Source organism: Lissotriton helveticus, chromosome 8 (assembly GCF_964261635.1).
Source record: "Lissotriton helveticus chromosome 8, aLisHel1.1, whole genome shotgun sequence".
Classification (NCBI taxonomy): domain Eukaryota; kingdom Metazoa; phylum Chordata; class Amphibia; order Caudata; family Salamandridae; genus Lissotriton; species Lissotriton helveticus.
Window position 1 is genome coordinate 1404829732 of NC_136069.1, and position 15116 is coordinate 1404844847.

Here is a 15116-nt window from a genome sequence, read left to right on the forward strand (position 1 = left end):
TCTCTTACAGATACAATGTTACCAAAGGTAAGTAACTTGTTAATTTGGTCAATTGCTTTGGTGAGATAGTAAGACATTTACATATTATGATTTGCGGGAGCTTATTAACAAAGCCCCATAATTTCCTTAGGTCTTTTGACTTAAGTGCAGCATGAAGTATTGCCCAGTTCGTCTGATCCTTGGTTAGTTTATTCGCCCATATCCGTGGTAATGGCATATCCGGGGTAATGGCATGCATAGTATTTGGCATATGGGTTTCGTCACACATACCTTGGGACATCAGCTTTTGAGCCTTAAACTTGGATTAATGTATGTTATAGAAGAGCATTGACACAGTATCTTACTTTCATTAGGTCTCACATTTGCTTCACTGGTCCTCTTCCAACAGAACCACAATTTCTTTGTACACTGAAAGGTGAGCTGATATTAGAACAAGAATACTGAATCCTTCTCATAGCTTTCATAACCTGTGTCCTTGGTGCCACCTAAACAGTATCCGTCTAGATGGATGTGTGTGTGTGTGTGTGTGTGTGTGCACACGTGTACGAGTGGACCCATCCTTTTATAAAAACAACCTTCGCTCTCCACTATGTAGTTATGGTTACGCCGCACTTTCATTGAAAATATTTTTTTTTTCCTTGGTCTAACTTTGACCCTCTGGACGGATGTGCATCAAATTTGCAATATTCTCCGTTAGCTAACGTTCACCATGCACATTTTTGTGCAGAGCTGTGCTGTGGTATTGCTTTCCTTAATCAGGCATTCATAGGAAAGTTTGCTTTCTACTACAGCAAAAGTCACTAAACAGATGTATGCCCAACGAGCCATGGAAGTAGAACTTTACTCAAAGCATTTTTTTATTAGTATTAGAGTGTAAATTGTTTCTGGGTGGGCTTGAAAGGGTTAACTCTAATGTATAGCTTGTTGGTTTTAAATCCAGTCAAGTCTCAAATACGAACCATCATAAATATTTTTTTTGTTTTGTTTTTATCACATGATTAGCTGGGAAAGAGCTAAGAATCTTTTTTCGGCTATCTCTAGTGATTTTAAGTTTTGCACGGTGGAAGAAAAATATTCCACAGATTTTGGGGTGAGGGTGAGGTCATCCTATGAGGAGCCGGACCACCAGGGGAGGGACGGAGGTGCTGGAGCTAGACGCATGGGAAAAAGCTAAACTAATCAAAAATCCCCATATACAAAAATTAAAAACTTAATAAATTGAAATTAATCTACAGCTATTTTTTCATGACAAAATAACAAATTTTTGAGGAAATCACAATTTTTATTAAAATCGTTATTTTGACCAAATTTAAAAAAAGGAATATATGAAAAACGATGTTCATCTAAATTTTTATTTGAAAAAGAACAAATATTGTGCGGCCATGTTGGTACCTGTAGCAAGTTTGGCACTGGGCCAAGCTGCAGGCCATGCCCTATGGCCAACAACCGGCTGGTCAAAAACTAGGGAGGGGGGGGGTCGCAAGTGGGTGGGGTGCAGGGAAGGTTCGCAAGTGGGTTGGGTGCAGGGCCTGCCCAGTGGTCAAAGGCTGTGCGCAGAAGGGGTTGGTAGGCTGCTGAATATGAGTATCTGAGGTAAACCTGTGTAGTTTGGGTGCAGGGGCTGCCTGGATGTGGCTTATGTTTGCAGTGAGGATTTCAGAGCAGGGGTAAGTTGGCCTCAAATTAGAAGCGCAGAGCCTGACCAGTGCCCAGGCGCTAGCTCTCACTGATTCCAGGCCCTGCATTCCAACTTCCCTTTGCATTGGGGCTTGGCTGTCTGCAGTGGTTTTGATACCCTGTCTGGCTCAGTAATCCCAATGCTGGTAGGGTACATGGACTTGCCATACGTCGTACTCTTCAGCCATCCCTCGTTTTACCTGGCTAAAAGGCATGTTCTGAAGGGGTTGGCTACCCATAAAAGGTTGTGTACAGGGCTTTCAGCCAAAGTCTGCTTACTGACAGTTAGGTCCCAAAATACTATGTGTGGAATATTATCACAAAGCCTACAAAGTCTCTGTAAAACAAAACAAAGGTTAAAGTGAAGTTATGGTTAGCTTAGCATATAAACCAATGGTATAGGTTTAAATAAACCTCAAACTCATTAACAGGAAAAATATATAGCGCAGATATGATTACCAAACAAAACATAAAATCACTATAATTTCCCAGTTATTGTAAGTTAACCATAACTTGCACCCTTTAATGCACTGCTTATGACCTCACGTTTTACATCACTCTTGACAAGTTAAGTGACATTACTTATTACATCACAAGTGACCTCATTAATATCACGGACGACCAAAGTGTGGGTACTCGATGCACCGTGCGCTGCCTTTGGTCATGTGCAGTGGGATTAGATGCAATATCTGGCCAGAAAAGACATGTCTTGCGCCCAACCTGTCACAGGTGGCAAACCTCTGCTGCTCAGACCCATGCAAGGTGGGTTTAACAACAATGGCTTGTTTTCAGCCGAACTGTGTAGGTTTTTAAATTTTTTGGGGGGCAATTCTCAACGCTGTTACTTTGAGCTTTTTTTTTTCTTTCTTTTTTGTTGCTGGTTTTTTTCTTAGCTACTTTTTTAAAGCTCTTTTGGCAAATGGCCATTTTACTTTTTTTCTCTAGGCATTCGGGTAGTGTTCTTCTGCACCCCCGCAAGCCGTTTGCTCTACTGCCTACATCATATGCACACCTTGCACCTCATTCATTATAACTTGTTATGACACCCTTGTCCGCTAATCATTGTAACTTTATGACACCCTTTTCTCCTTGTCCCCTAATATCTCCTAGTGTCCCCCAATCCTCCAATGTACTTGTCCCCCTCTCTTCTCCCCCCCCACGTGACCCTCCCACCCCCCTCCTCACGATTCCCCCAAACTGCATATTTCCCCTGTAACCCGCACGCCAACTCAGGCTCCCTCTCCACTCCCGACACTCGGCCGCACACTCCCCTCCTTTTGATCACCTCTTGTTTAATCCCCCCTCATCCTCCACCCTATTCAACGCCTCTGCGACTCCTCCAGCCCCACCTACTTACCCCCTTATATCCCCCCTATCCAATAATTCTCTCTCTCCTTTCCTCCTCCCTCCCTCTGACTCCCACACCACCTCACCCTCTGTTGCTCTTCATCCTCCCCCACCTCGCTTAACCGTCTCGCACACCTCCCCAGCAGCTCCACCTTTCCCCCCACCAATACCCCCCTTTCACTCTCCCTTGTTCCCACTAACAATCCACAATACTCTAGGTATACCAACCCTTCCTGACTTTCCTCCCCTTTCACCTATTGGGCCTCTGAAATTGAATGCCACTCCTATGACAACCTCCGTTACACCCCCTACCCCCAAAAATCTTCCTTCCCCTCATTATAACTCCCCCCCCACCTCCAGGCTTTCCCCCCCTTCCGCCCCTGGCTATCCCCCCTCTCGATAACTCTAACCCTACCAATTTCCTTAAAGCTACAGATGCACTTTACTCCTCTATTCCTACCCAATCACTCCTTAAAGTAGAACTTCTCCTTTCATCCCTCGTCTTAGAACTCTCCTCACTCAGAAGCGACATTTCATACATTTTAAAGGCCCATCCCTCAGAGCTGGACCACACAGCAACCGCCTAACAACGCACCTTACCGTCGCACATTGACACCCATCTCAACCCATCCTCAAACAAACCACCTATTGTTGTTACCAACCATGACATCCCTCCCCTTCCCTGTAATTACGCTACCCGATCCAAACACACTGAACCCTCCTTAAGCGTTCCGCCCTGCAGTACCTGCACGACCTCCCCTCATCACCTCGATACTTGCCCGATAACGTCAGGAAGTAACTTTTCCAAAAACTCCCCTGTCTCTCCCTCTGTAGCCCTACCCACTTCCCCCCCTATCTGTCATTCCTCTATCCCAGTTCTCTTAGGAACGAACAGACTCCACCGAGACCTCCCCAACTACTTGGATCTATCCCCCCTGCCCCCCCACCCCATCACCTGTCCCTTCTCCCCTCTGCTGCATGTTGATAAACTGCAGGTCCGCCTCCTGCCACGCAACTGAGATTGCGGAAACCATCCTTAGTGAAAACATAGACTTTGCATTCCTAACTGAAACTTGGCTCACCACCCACTCTACCCCTATCCTCGACTTGCTCATCCCACCGGGCTACTCTATCATTAAGAAAGATAGAATTGGTCAAATAGGAGGAGGCCTTGCCCTTATTTTTAAAGATGAACTCGACATCTCACTTGTCCAACTCCAAGACCCCTCGCCCTTCGAATACCTTTGCGCCGACCTCTCCTTTCCTGGCTCTCCCACCACGCGGCTGCATACCATTTACCACCCCCCTGGAAATTGTCTCTCCTTCACTGCTCTCCCACGCCAAGAATCTCTTCCTTGGTGACTACAATATCCATTGGAACAATAACGATGACCCTTCAGTCATCCTATTTAAAGAAACATTAGACATCACTGACCTGACCCAACTCTGCCATGCCCCTACTCACACCAAAGGTGCCACCCTCGATACTATTTTGACGAACAAGGACTTGGCCTCTCTCTCTAATATACTCCCTGTAGACTGGTCTGATCACCACCTCATCCTCTTCACCTTGAATAGCCCCATTAATCGCCCCGCCCCTACGAACACTCTACCCATGAAACCCACTCGCAACCTGCACCTTATTCCTCCTGGCGAATTGGAGTCCACAATTAAAACTCGCTTACTTCTCCCCCCTCCCTCTCATAGCACCAATGACCTTACTGACCTAATTGCCCCAATTAAACTAAAAAAACAGAAAAACATCCCTCCCAAGTCCTGGTTCAATGCCGAACTCAATAATGAAAGACGGGCCCTCAGACAAGCAGAACGTGCTTGGAGGAGTCATCCCTCCTCTGACAACTTGGCTCTCCTGAGAACCACCAGATCACATTGCAAAAAACATATCTTCAACGAAAAGACCTCCTTTCTCCGGTCACAACTTGACCAGGCCAGAAACCGCCCCAGAGAACTATTTAACATCGTGAAAAAACAAACTTCCTCTGGCCCTCCTAAATTAGCAGCCTCTGTGGAAAGATGCGAAGAAATTGCCAGCTTCTTTGCGAATAAAGTCAACAACATTGAACTATCTTTCTCTTCCCCCTCCTCTCTCTCTCCAACCTCCCCTCAACCAACACACCCTCCTGAACATTCCTAAATCACTTTTGCCATCTTCTCCCCCACATCTCGATCCATCTTTTCCCCTCCCACGGCTCCCCCGACTTGACTCATCTCGGACTGATCTCTTTTTCAAAAATAAGGCCTCAGGGAACGAATTTAGTCTAATCTCTGAAACCACTATCATCAACATCTCTAAACTCAAACCATCCTCTCACTCCAAAGATCCTCTCCCCGCCCATTTAGTTCAAGAACTCAAATACATAATTGCCCCATTATGGACTGATATCTTTAACTCCTCACTGTCCACTGGCTGCGTTCCTGACTCCCTTCAGCTAGGTCAAATCTCCCCCATTCTTAAAAACCCCACAGCTGATCCAAATGATCTGAACAATCTACACCCTATCTCGAACCTTCCCTTCCTCTCTAAAGCCCTTGAAAAATGTGTCTTATCTCAATTAGACAACCATATCTTCTCCTTCAATCTCCTCGACATTTTCCAATCTGGTTTCAGAAAGGGATGCAGTACTGAAACTGCTATACTCAATGTTACAGATGACCTACATCGCTCGTTAGACAAAGGCGAATCCTCACTACTAATCCTCCTTGATCTCTCAGCTGCTTTCGATACTGTCCACCATCCCACCCTTCTCAACACCCTCCAAGATCGCTTTGGCATTAAAGGCACTGTACTTAAATGGTTCTCCTCATTTCTCCAAAATAGATCACAACAAATTAGGCTCAGTCATTGCCTCTCCAAACCTCAACCTGTCTCACTCGGAGTCCCTCAAGGATCTATCCTCTCACCTACCCTATTTAATCTATTTATGGAACCTCTCACCCTCATTCTCAAAGAAGCCAAAATCAGTTACCACCTCTATGCAGACGATACTCAACTATACTACAGAATCAAATCCCACAATGACATCCTTCACATCAATGACACGCTGATTAAAATCCAAACTTGGTTCCATCTCAAACATAATCCTAAAAAAAACAAACTCATCCTTTTCACTCCCAAAAACAGTTCCCTTCCCATTCAACTCTGGATCAAAGATATCAAAGCGCTTAATTGCTCCCTCTCCACCTAATTCTGTCAAATCCCTAGGCATCAACATCGATCAGAATCTAAATCTCATCCCCCACATTAAAAATGCAGCCAAAAGTGCTCTTTTCACCCTTCACCACCTCAAAAAAATTAAACCCTTCATTCCAGCTGATGATTTCAAAATCGTTGTCCAATCTCTTGTCCTTTCCAGGATTGACTATGGTAACGCCACTCTTGCCGGCACCCCTAAAGTCCACCTAGCTCCGATTTTATCTGTTCTCAACCTAGCTGTCAGACTTATTTCTGACTGTAAAAAATTTGACCATATCTCTCCTATCCTCAAAAACCTAAACTGGCTCCCAATTGAAGGTCGCTCCACTTACAAGATTGCTTGCATCACGCACAAAGCTCTCCACCAAAACACCCCCTCTTACTTTTCTAGCAAACTACAAAAGGCAGGGTGCTCCAGGTCCCTGAGGAACACTAACTCTCTTGTCCTTATACCTCCTAGACTTAAATGTAAAAAGACCCAATCACGTGCGTTCTCTGGTAATGCTCCTACGATTTGGAATTCACTACCCAAGGATCTTTGCTGCAACCCCTCTTACCCTCTCTTCAAAAAAAGACTCAAAGTACTCCTTCTCAATAAATATTGGGGTCCCTAATGTTACTGACTCTGACCCTGTTCATTATCTCTCTGCTCTGACTCACTCTTTACCCAACCCCTCTCCCCCTTTCGAATCACTCTCCCTCACTTCACCCCCTCTCTCCAACCTCAACTCCCCCTATCCCTTCTACTATCCCCCTTTTCCTTTGCCCCCTTCACTTATTTAACACAATATATTTTTTATCTTGTTGAATTTTTCTGCTCTGTTCAATTGTTTATTGTATCTTATCATGTATATTCACCATGTAAAGGGCTCTGATACTCCTGGGTCCTGCAGCGCTATATAAAACCTTTTAAATAAATAAATAAATTCTATAGTATAAGGTATACATTTATTCATTCAGTGGAGCAAACACTCTCAGGTGCATATTGCTCTCATCTTTGTGCTTCTGAAAAATATCTCATTAAGTGCCAGTCCATGTTTTGCCTTTCTTCTCTCTCTAAGAACTGTCGTGAAGTTGCAATTAATCATTAGGGATTTACCTGATCAACTGCTAGTGATGTTGGAAGTACATTTGACTCCGCATGTCAGAATGTTTTACTGACATGGATGAAGAAGATAATTGAGAAATCTTAGAAATTATCACCTAATTTTAGTTTTTTAGATCACTAACCTTATTTCAGTGACAAATAGAAACCCTTCATTTTGTTCATTTTACAACTTTGATTCCATTAACATGGAGTTCAGGAGTGCCACAGTTTTGTCATAAATGCAACATTTTAGCACGTTGTTTGTTCATTATAATACATGTTGAGGCTGCATCAACTGGGGAAAGAATCCGGATTTTCCAACCCCCCTTTAAGTGAGCCAGTGAAAAACTATCTGCACCCCAATGGTCCGTATATAATAAGCATTTTCTGGCAGCTCACCCTTTCATACTCTGTCGAGCCCCTCTTTAAATGCAAAGTTCTCAAACTGCGTAACGAGTACGAGACCAAATCACGAAAAAAACAATTTCTGAATAAAGTACTAACTTATTGCCAAATTTAGTGCAATTATCCCTACCCTGAGCCCCACCCCTATATCTTTTTTTATTTATTTTTGTACGACAGGGGACGGAGTCCCTAAATCCCAAAAAGTCTGCCGCCACATTTTTTTTCATGCGTTGCAGGCCAATCAGATTTTATCTTGATCTGTTGTGCCTGGGTTTCTCCGCGGCCTGATGCATACATTAATTTATATTTGACTGCAGAGGCTATACACTTGCTAAAGCAAAGTTGAAATAAAGGTTAACGACACTGAAGGGGGCTGTGTAGGTTGTTGATGGCTTGATAGAAGATAGACCTGTATAATACTAAGCGCTCAAGTGTTATTGCGAAAAGAGGAGTTGGGAGAATAGTTTTGCTACATTGGCTTTAAAATATTTTGGGTAACAGGTGGAGAGTAGAGAATGAAAGATGGAAATTATGATTTTAGGTAAGTAGCATTTTCAAATGATTGAATTTGCGACAGTTTATGCTCTGTTGATTTTGGAAATTAATTTCATTCGCAACTTAATTTTCAACTGATATTTTGCATGTTTTAGCTCAACATGATGAGAATTAACAGTGTACCCTTTTCTGTTTACATTAGCATCAAATGTTGCTGGTACAATTGCTGGAGCAGTTATTGGAACCCTCCTTGCCGTGTTGTTGGTGGCACTTATCGTATTTTGTTGCTGTAGAAAACAGAAAGAGAAGAAATATGAACAGGAAGTGCATCATGAAATCAGGTAATATTTAACATTGGAGCTAGTGGGACAAAGTAGGGTGTAATTGATTACATGTTTATCTTGCCAATAAAACCATTCTGAAAGCTGTAGAAAAAGTATTGCTATGATATTTGGGAGTGGATAAAATAAAATCAAGCTAGCTGAGCCAACTAAATCTCCTTCTGTAGGAATCTGATGGGCAATTTCTCTTCAAGAAGCCGTTTACATTTTTTTATGGAGCAATAGGATTTGATTTCGTGATATGTTTAGAAGTCAAAAGGACTTGCATACTCTAGTCTGGGGTAATTGGCAACAGATTCATCTTTTAATTATTTTTCTCTTAAGAGTATGTACTCATTCAACCTCCTACGGTTCTTTTCTAGCCTCTGCACTTTTCTCCCTTTGTTTGCTCCCCTTAATATTATCCTCTTTGCTCACTTCTTACACTACTGGCATCATTCAAAAACACCAGTGTCCTGGCACAGTATCACTCCACACCACATATCTTTATCAATTCCACAAGCGTATGCAAGACCTAACTCCACACAGCATTAACTTTGATAGCATTGGCACCACATTTACTCTATCATCCCAGTATCACATCACTCCTCTCTACATTGCCTCCTGCTGCCTGCACACCATAACTCTACTTAACAAACCATATTAGCATGACCTATAACAGCACTTTACACTACATACTAAAACCTATTTTAAAGTCCACATCTCCTTGTTCATTAATGGGTCCCTCAAATAACCTACATCAAAAACCTGAACACAACTGTGGACATTATACTGTAACAACACATGCCTTCTAGCACCATGAATCAAAATACCACTCTCACCTACCCTCCACACCATGTCAAGACAGGATACATGAAATAGGGTAGTGGGGGGGGGGGCACTGAAGTGTTAGCCATGATCCTCGATGGTATAAGGGCATATTGCCCACAGACATGAGATGAGATGGGTCAAGCCCAATTGATGAAACAAGCATTTGCAATGCAATAGGTCTCGCATTAGGAAAGTTTGAGCTACTGTTATTGTAAATGACACCATTTTTATTTGTATTGGTTTTGTAAATAGCAAAATTAATAGCTTTATCTTTTACAATGCCAATAGTTTTAACTTTCACAAATGTGACGCCTATGGTATTTGTAATTTAATGTGTTGTATTTACGTGACTTAGATGTATTGATATCACAAATAACAATGGTTATTTAAAAAAAATAATTAATACTTAACCCCTTCCATGCTGATGACGGCCCCCGTCCGTCATGCAACACGGTGGGCGTGTGCTGATGACGGCTGGGGGCCGTCATGAACCCTCCCACTCTTCAGAAGTGCCGCACAGGCGCAGAATCGCGGCCGCGCCCAAGGGGTTAAATAAAAGCTTTTGTAATTTATAATGGCAATAGCTTAAACTTTTGTAAATAACTTTTGTGAAGATTATGTTCAGTGGATTTTATTGTGACTAAAATCGAAGAACAGAAGTGTAATATTAACATTATTATTTTTTTTAAAAATCTTTTTATTAACTGCATAGAGAAAATAATGAGGTGTACATCACATTGTCAGCAATTTACATATCGTACCGGACAAAATCAAAGCGTCAAGCATAAAGCATCGATGTGAGCCTTAAATCGAAGTACATTACATCATACATGGGAACTTACTATCAGTTCGTCAACTCTGGATGTGAGTGGGGGTTCACAGAGATGGCCCCTGTACTCGTTCCAACTGGACCAAACCCCGACCCATTTTTGCGGACAGCCCCTCGTAATGTAAACAGTTTTTTCGTGGAGCATACACCAGTCCATGTCCATTTTCCACGTTTAATCTTTGGCGCATACCAGCCCCCCAGAGTCTGGCCACATTACGCTTTGCGATGATAAATCCAAGTGTAGCCCATGTTTTACCCCATGCAGACCGATCAGTGGGTCCCCATATATTTAGCAGGCAACGTTTCGCCTCCGCTCTCAATTCTACCCCACATACCTCGCGCATGCAATGGTGTACGCGTTGCCAGTATATCTGTATATGCGGACATTCCCACAGTATGTGGAAGAACGTCCCCGCTTCTCCGCAACCTCTCCAGTAGAGCCACAGCCCATGAGTCGTAGCCTAGTACCTGAGATGTATACACGGTGTAGTATTTTTAGTTGAATGAGACGGAGTCTAGATGATATGGCCACCTCCTTAGGTGATGCCAATGCTCCTGTCCATTCCTCTTCATCAATTTCTAACTCGTCAGCTTCCCACTTGCTCTTAAGAGTATTCAGCAGTTCAGGGGAGTTATTAACAATCTTTTTATATGTAAGGGAGATGGCGTGGTCGGGAAGGTGGCCGTCTAGCAATCTGTCTTCCAGGGGGGAGGACGCCGGGGGAAGGGTCCCGGGTGGAATGTTGGCTTGAAGGGAATTCCGAACCTGCAAGTATCGGTAGAATTCTCCAGGAGCAAGCTCATAGGTCTGCTGAAGGTGTGTGAACGATACCACGCCTTTGTAGCCCCATAAATCTCGGACGTGGGAGATCCCAATCAGGTCCCAGTTATGGAATCCTTTAGTACGATGTAAGTTACCCAGCCGCTTGGAAGCCCATTACAGGGTGGACATAGTGATGGTATCCGCCCACCCCAGTTTCTTTTGTACTACATGCCAGATGTGCACAGAGTGTTTTGTGGGTCCCGTGAGCGGAAACCTACCTGGCCTAGAGTAGAGCGCCCTCCCATAGTTCCCTCCTGGTAATAGCCACCGGTCCATACCATACCCGGGGTCATTACCGTCACTATATGTGCCCTGGTTTATGGGCAAGGTGTGCAGCCCAATAATATTTGCGGATATCAGGCAACGCAATACCCCCATCGAACCAGCCAAGTGTTAACTTCTGGAGGGAGATGCGAGACGCTCCGTCCCACAGAAGCTCGCGAAGTGAGGTTTCAAGTGTGGCGAAGTAGGACTGCAGCACCAGATCGGGATGATTCTGTAACGCATACAAGAATCTAGGCAGAGCCATCATTTTAAACAGTGACACCCTGCCCAATAGGGACAGTGGGAGTTTGCGCCACGCAGCCGAGTCCCTCCGAAAACGCTGTAAGGGGGGGAGGAGGTTCCTTTCATAGCGAGTAGTTGCAGTTTTAGAGAAATATACACCCGGGTATTTGAACCCTTCCTCCTCTATCGTAATTGGTCAATCGCGGGGCACCGACTTGCTCCAATTTATACTTTATCCGGAGTTACGCCCAAAGCTCGAGAAAATGTCCATAGCCACAATAGGGGATTTACGAGGACTAGTCAGATGCAAAAGGATATCGTCCGCATATAGCGATATTCTGTCCTCCCACCCGTCTGCCCAATGGATTCCTTTTATAGAAAGGTCTTGACGAATCCAGGCAGCTAAGGGCTCCAAGGACAGAGCAAGGGCGAGAGCAGGCATCCCTGCCGAGTTCCCCTCTCCAGACCGAACACATCAGACAATTTGTTACTAATAGTAACCTGGGCAAGTGGCTCAGAATAAAAGAGGCGGACCCAGCCAATAAATTCGGGTCCAAAACCCACTTTGTGGAGGACCGCTATCATGTATGGCCATTCCAAAGTATCGATGGCCATGGATGCGTCTAGGGATACTAGCACAGCGTCCTCACGGAGAGTCTGGCAGCGCCCCAACACCCCCTGCACCCGGCGGAGGTTAAGAGCTGTGTTTCGATGCGGCATAAAACCCGACTGGTCTGGGTGGACCAGTGTACCTAGGACAGGCCGGAGTCGGTTAGCCAGGACCTTGGCCAGGATCTTGGGTTCTGAGTTTAGCAGGGAGATTGGCCTGTAGGAGGCGCAAAGGTTTCTGGGCTTGCCCTCCTTCGGGATGGCAACTATCGTAGCGATCCGTTGATCCCTAGGTAGTAGGCCCCGCTCCTTACTGTCCTCGAACATCTGCTTAAGGTACGGGCTGAGGCCCTCATCTTTGGTCTTGTAGAGCTCAATAGGGAGCCCGTTGGGTCCCATAGCCTTGCCAGGGCGTAGGTCGCATATGGCCTTGCTAAGCTCCTCCACCGAGAGTGGGGCCTCCAATAACTCCCTCTCCATCTCCGTAAGTGCTGGCATTCGGATATCAGCCAACAAGTCCACCGAGTCCTCCTCAGGCCGCTCAGACCCTCTACTGTAAACCTGTCGGTAGTGTTTCTCAAATTCTCCAACCACCTCCCGGGGTTCCGTTACGACCGTTCCAGAGTCGGTCAAGATTTCGGCTACCACCTTCTGAGACTGCTGTTTCCTGTCCAGCCATGCAATAAGTTTGCCGGCCTTGTCTCCCTGATCATAGATCCTACCTTCCCTATCCCTGAAGGTGGTGCTGGAGGCCTCCGTGGCCAGCGCTTTGTATTCAGCTCTTTTAAGGTGCAACTGGTGTCTCTCTTCAGGGCCATCACCAGCCAAGACCACCGCCTCAAGGGCCGGCAGGTCACCCTCCACTTTGAGCACCTGTGCCTCCCGCTCCCTTCGACGGCCGGCGATTGCCGATAGGGCCTCCTCCCTCATCACCGTCTTAAACGCCTCCCACAGAATGGCTGGGGACTCCACCGAGCCCTCATTTTCCTCAAAGTAGCGGTCTATTGCCTTAGAAAGGGCCTTACGTGTTCCGGATTTCGGAGATGCCAGGCATTAATAGGAGCTATTCTACTCACTCGTTTGTCTCCGATAGTGCGGTGAACTAATACGGGGGAGTGGTCTTATATACCGCGAGCCAAGTGGGTGGCCTCTCGGACAGTCACACCGCACTGTAAAGGTGCCAAGACATAATCTAGGCGGGAGAAAGAGCGATGTGGACCCGAGAAGAAGGTGTATTGCCTATCAGCTGGGTGTTTGAAGCGCCAAATGTCTGAGGCTAAACGTTTCTATAAAATCCGCTAGCCACAGCTGGCCGGGGGGGTCTCTCGATGGGTGTCGGTCGCAATGGCCCGAGACAACCGCAATAAAATCACCCCAACAAATAGCAGTCCCTCCGGACGGGAGAGGAGCAGCTTCCCCAGAGCTTGGAAAGATTGAGTCTGCAGCCCAGGCGGGATATAGCTAGTCACTAGGTTTACCCTGCAACCCTCCCATCGGCCTGATAGAGCAGCATATCTGCCCAGCGAGTCTGTATCAGTATGGTCAATGACCAAGGGCAGGCCACGGCGTATCATAATACCTACCCCCCGGGAGCCAGAGGTAAAGCCAGCATGGAGAGCAAGGGAGTAACCGAATCTATAAGCGCATGACAGGTGTTCCCCAGGAGATGGGTCTCTTGTAAGAGAACCACATCCGGCGCGTGACGTTTGAGGAATTGCAAGACTATTGTTCTCTTAAGTTTGTCCCCCAGCTTGTTGATGTTCCAACTAAGAATTTTAAGGCTTTTATTCCACCCCATGTCGGTAGATGTGTAGGAATTTGTGTAAGGCCTCTATCTCCGGTACAGCACTGTAATACAACCATTTTCATCCTGAGTGACAACACCAACCAAGCCCAACCCCCACCCTCCCATGCACCCCTCCCCTTCCCCATCACCCAATCCAGACACCCCACCCCAGTCTCCTCCCAACTACCCCCGAACAAGCTCCCCCTCCCTGCATCCCTGCTCCGTAGGCTCACAACTACCCACATCCCCAATTAGCAGAGCGCCTTTCGCCCAGAACCCCAACTTAGAGTGGAGAAAGTTCCCCTCTCCTAAGAAAGCTTAATGCTGTGAGGAACGTGCGCCGGCCCTAGCTCCAGCCGCCACTCACTTCCACCCGTAAACATTTACATGCACCCTTCCAACTTCCTTGCAAAGGTGACGTTCGTGTATTTGGCAGAGTCCGCTACAAACATAGTTTAAAATCATGCCCCAAGGAGTTATACAACCCTACAGTAGGTCATCCCAGGGGGGCAATACAGGCATCATTACTGACCCCCTCCAGGCAGGTACTTCCACAATGTCCGAGTATTACCACCCGTGTGCTCCCCCCCCCCCCCTCCCAAGGAGAGGGCATAACCGTTATATGTAGACTCTGCAATACGTTACAGTTCGTGGAAAGTCACTCCATCCGGCCTGCCACCGCTACTGCTCCTCAGTTTCATGGAGAACGTCCCCGCGAGGGCTGGCTGACCTTGACCTCCAGGAGTGTTGACTTCGTCCTCCCGCCTCCGACTGTCCAGTAGTTGATCCCGGTGAGGCAACCTGCGTGTCCCTCCAGCTGTCATTGTCCCGGCGGTCCGGGTTTTTGGATGCATCCCCGTCCAGCCAGTTTTGCACTTCTGCAGGGTTGGTGAAAAAGAGAGATCTGCTCCCGGTGATGACCTTAAGTTTAGCCAGGAAAAACATCATATACTTTATTCCTTTGTCACGCAGGGCTGCTTTAACACCGGCAAAGGTACGGCGCTCCCTCTGCACCTGAAGCATGAAGTCCGGGAAAAACCGTATGGTGGCGTTTTCATATTGGAGGTCTCCCGTGAGTCTCGCCGTTTGTAAGATGGCGTCTCTGTCTCGAAAGTTCAGGACCTTCGCTATGATCGTTCGAGGCGGCGCCCCTGGTTTTGGCTTCGAGATGGGTGCCCGGTGCGTG

General features: G+C 46.1%; 1 protein-coding gene across 2 annotated transcripts in view; it reads left to right on the plus strand.

Annotated features, from left to right (window-relative positions):
* CXADR (CXADR cell adhesion molecule) overlaps window positions 1-15116 on the plus strand; it is a 274960-nt gene that overhangs the window by 173013 nt on the left and 86831 nt on the right. For both annotated transcript variants that reach the window (XM_078658356.1, XM_078658357.1), the window contains exon 6: window positions 8428-8566. In XM_078658356.1, the coding sequence (XP_078514482.1) occupies window positions 8428-8566 (139 nt within the window). The remainder of the gene's footprint in view (window positions 1-8427; window positions 8567-15116) is intronic.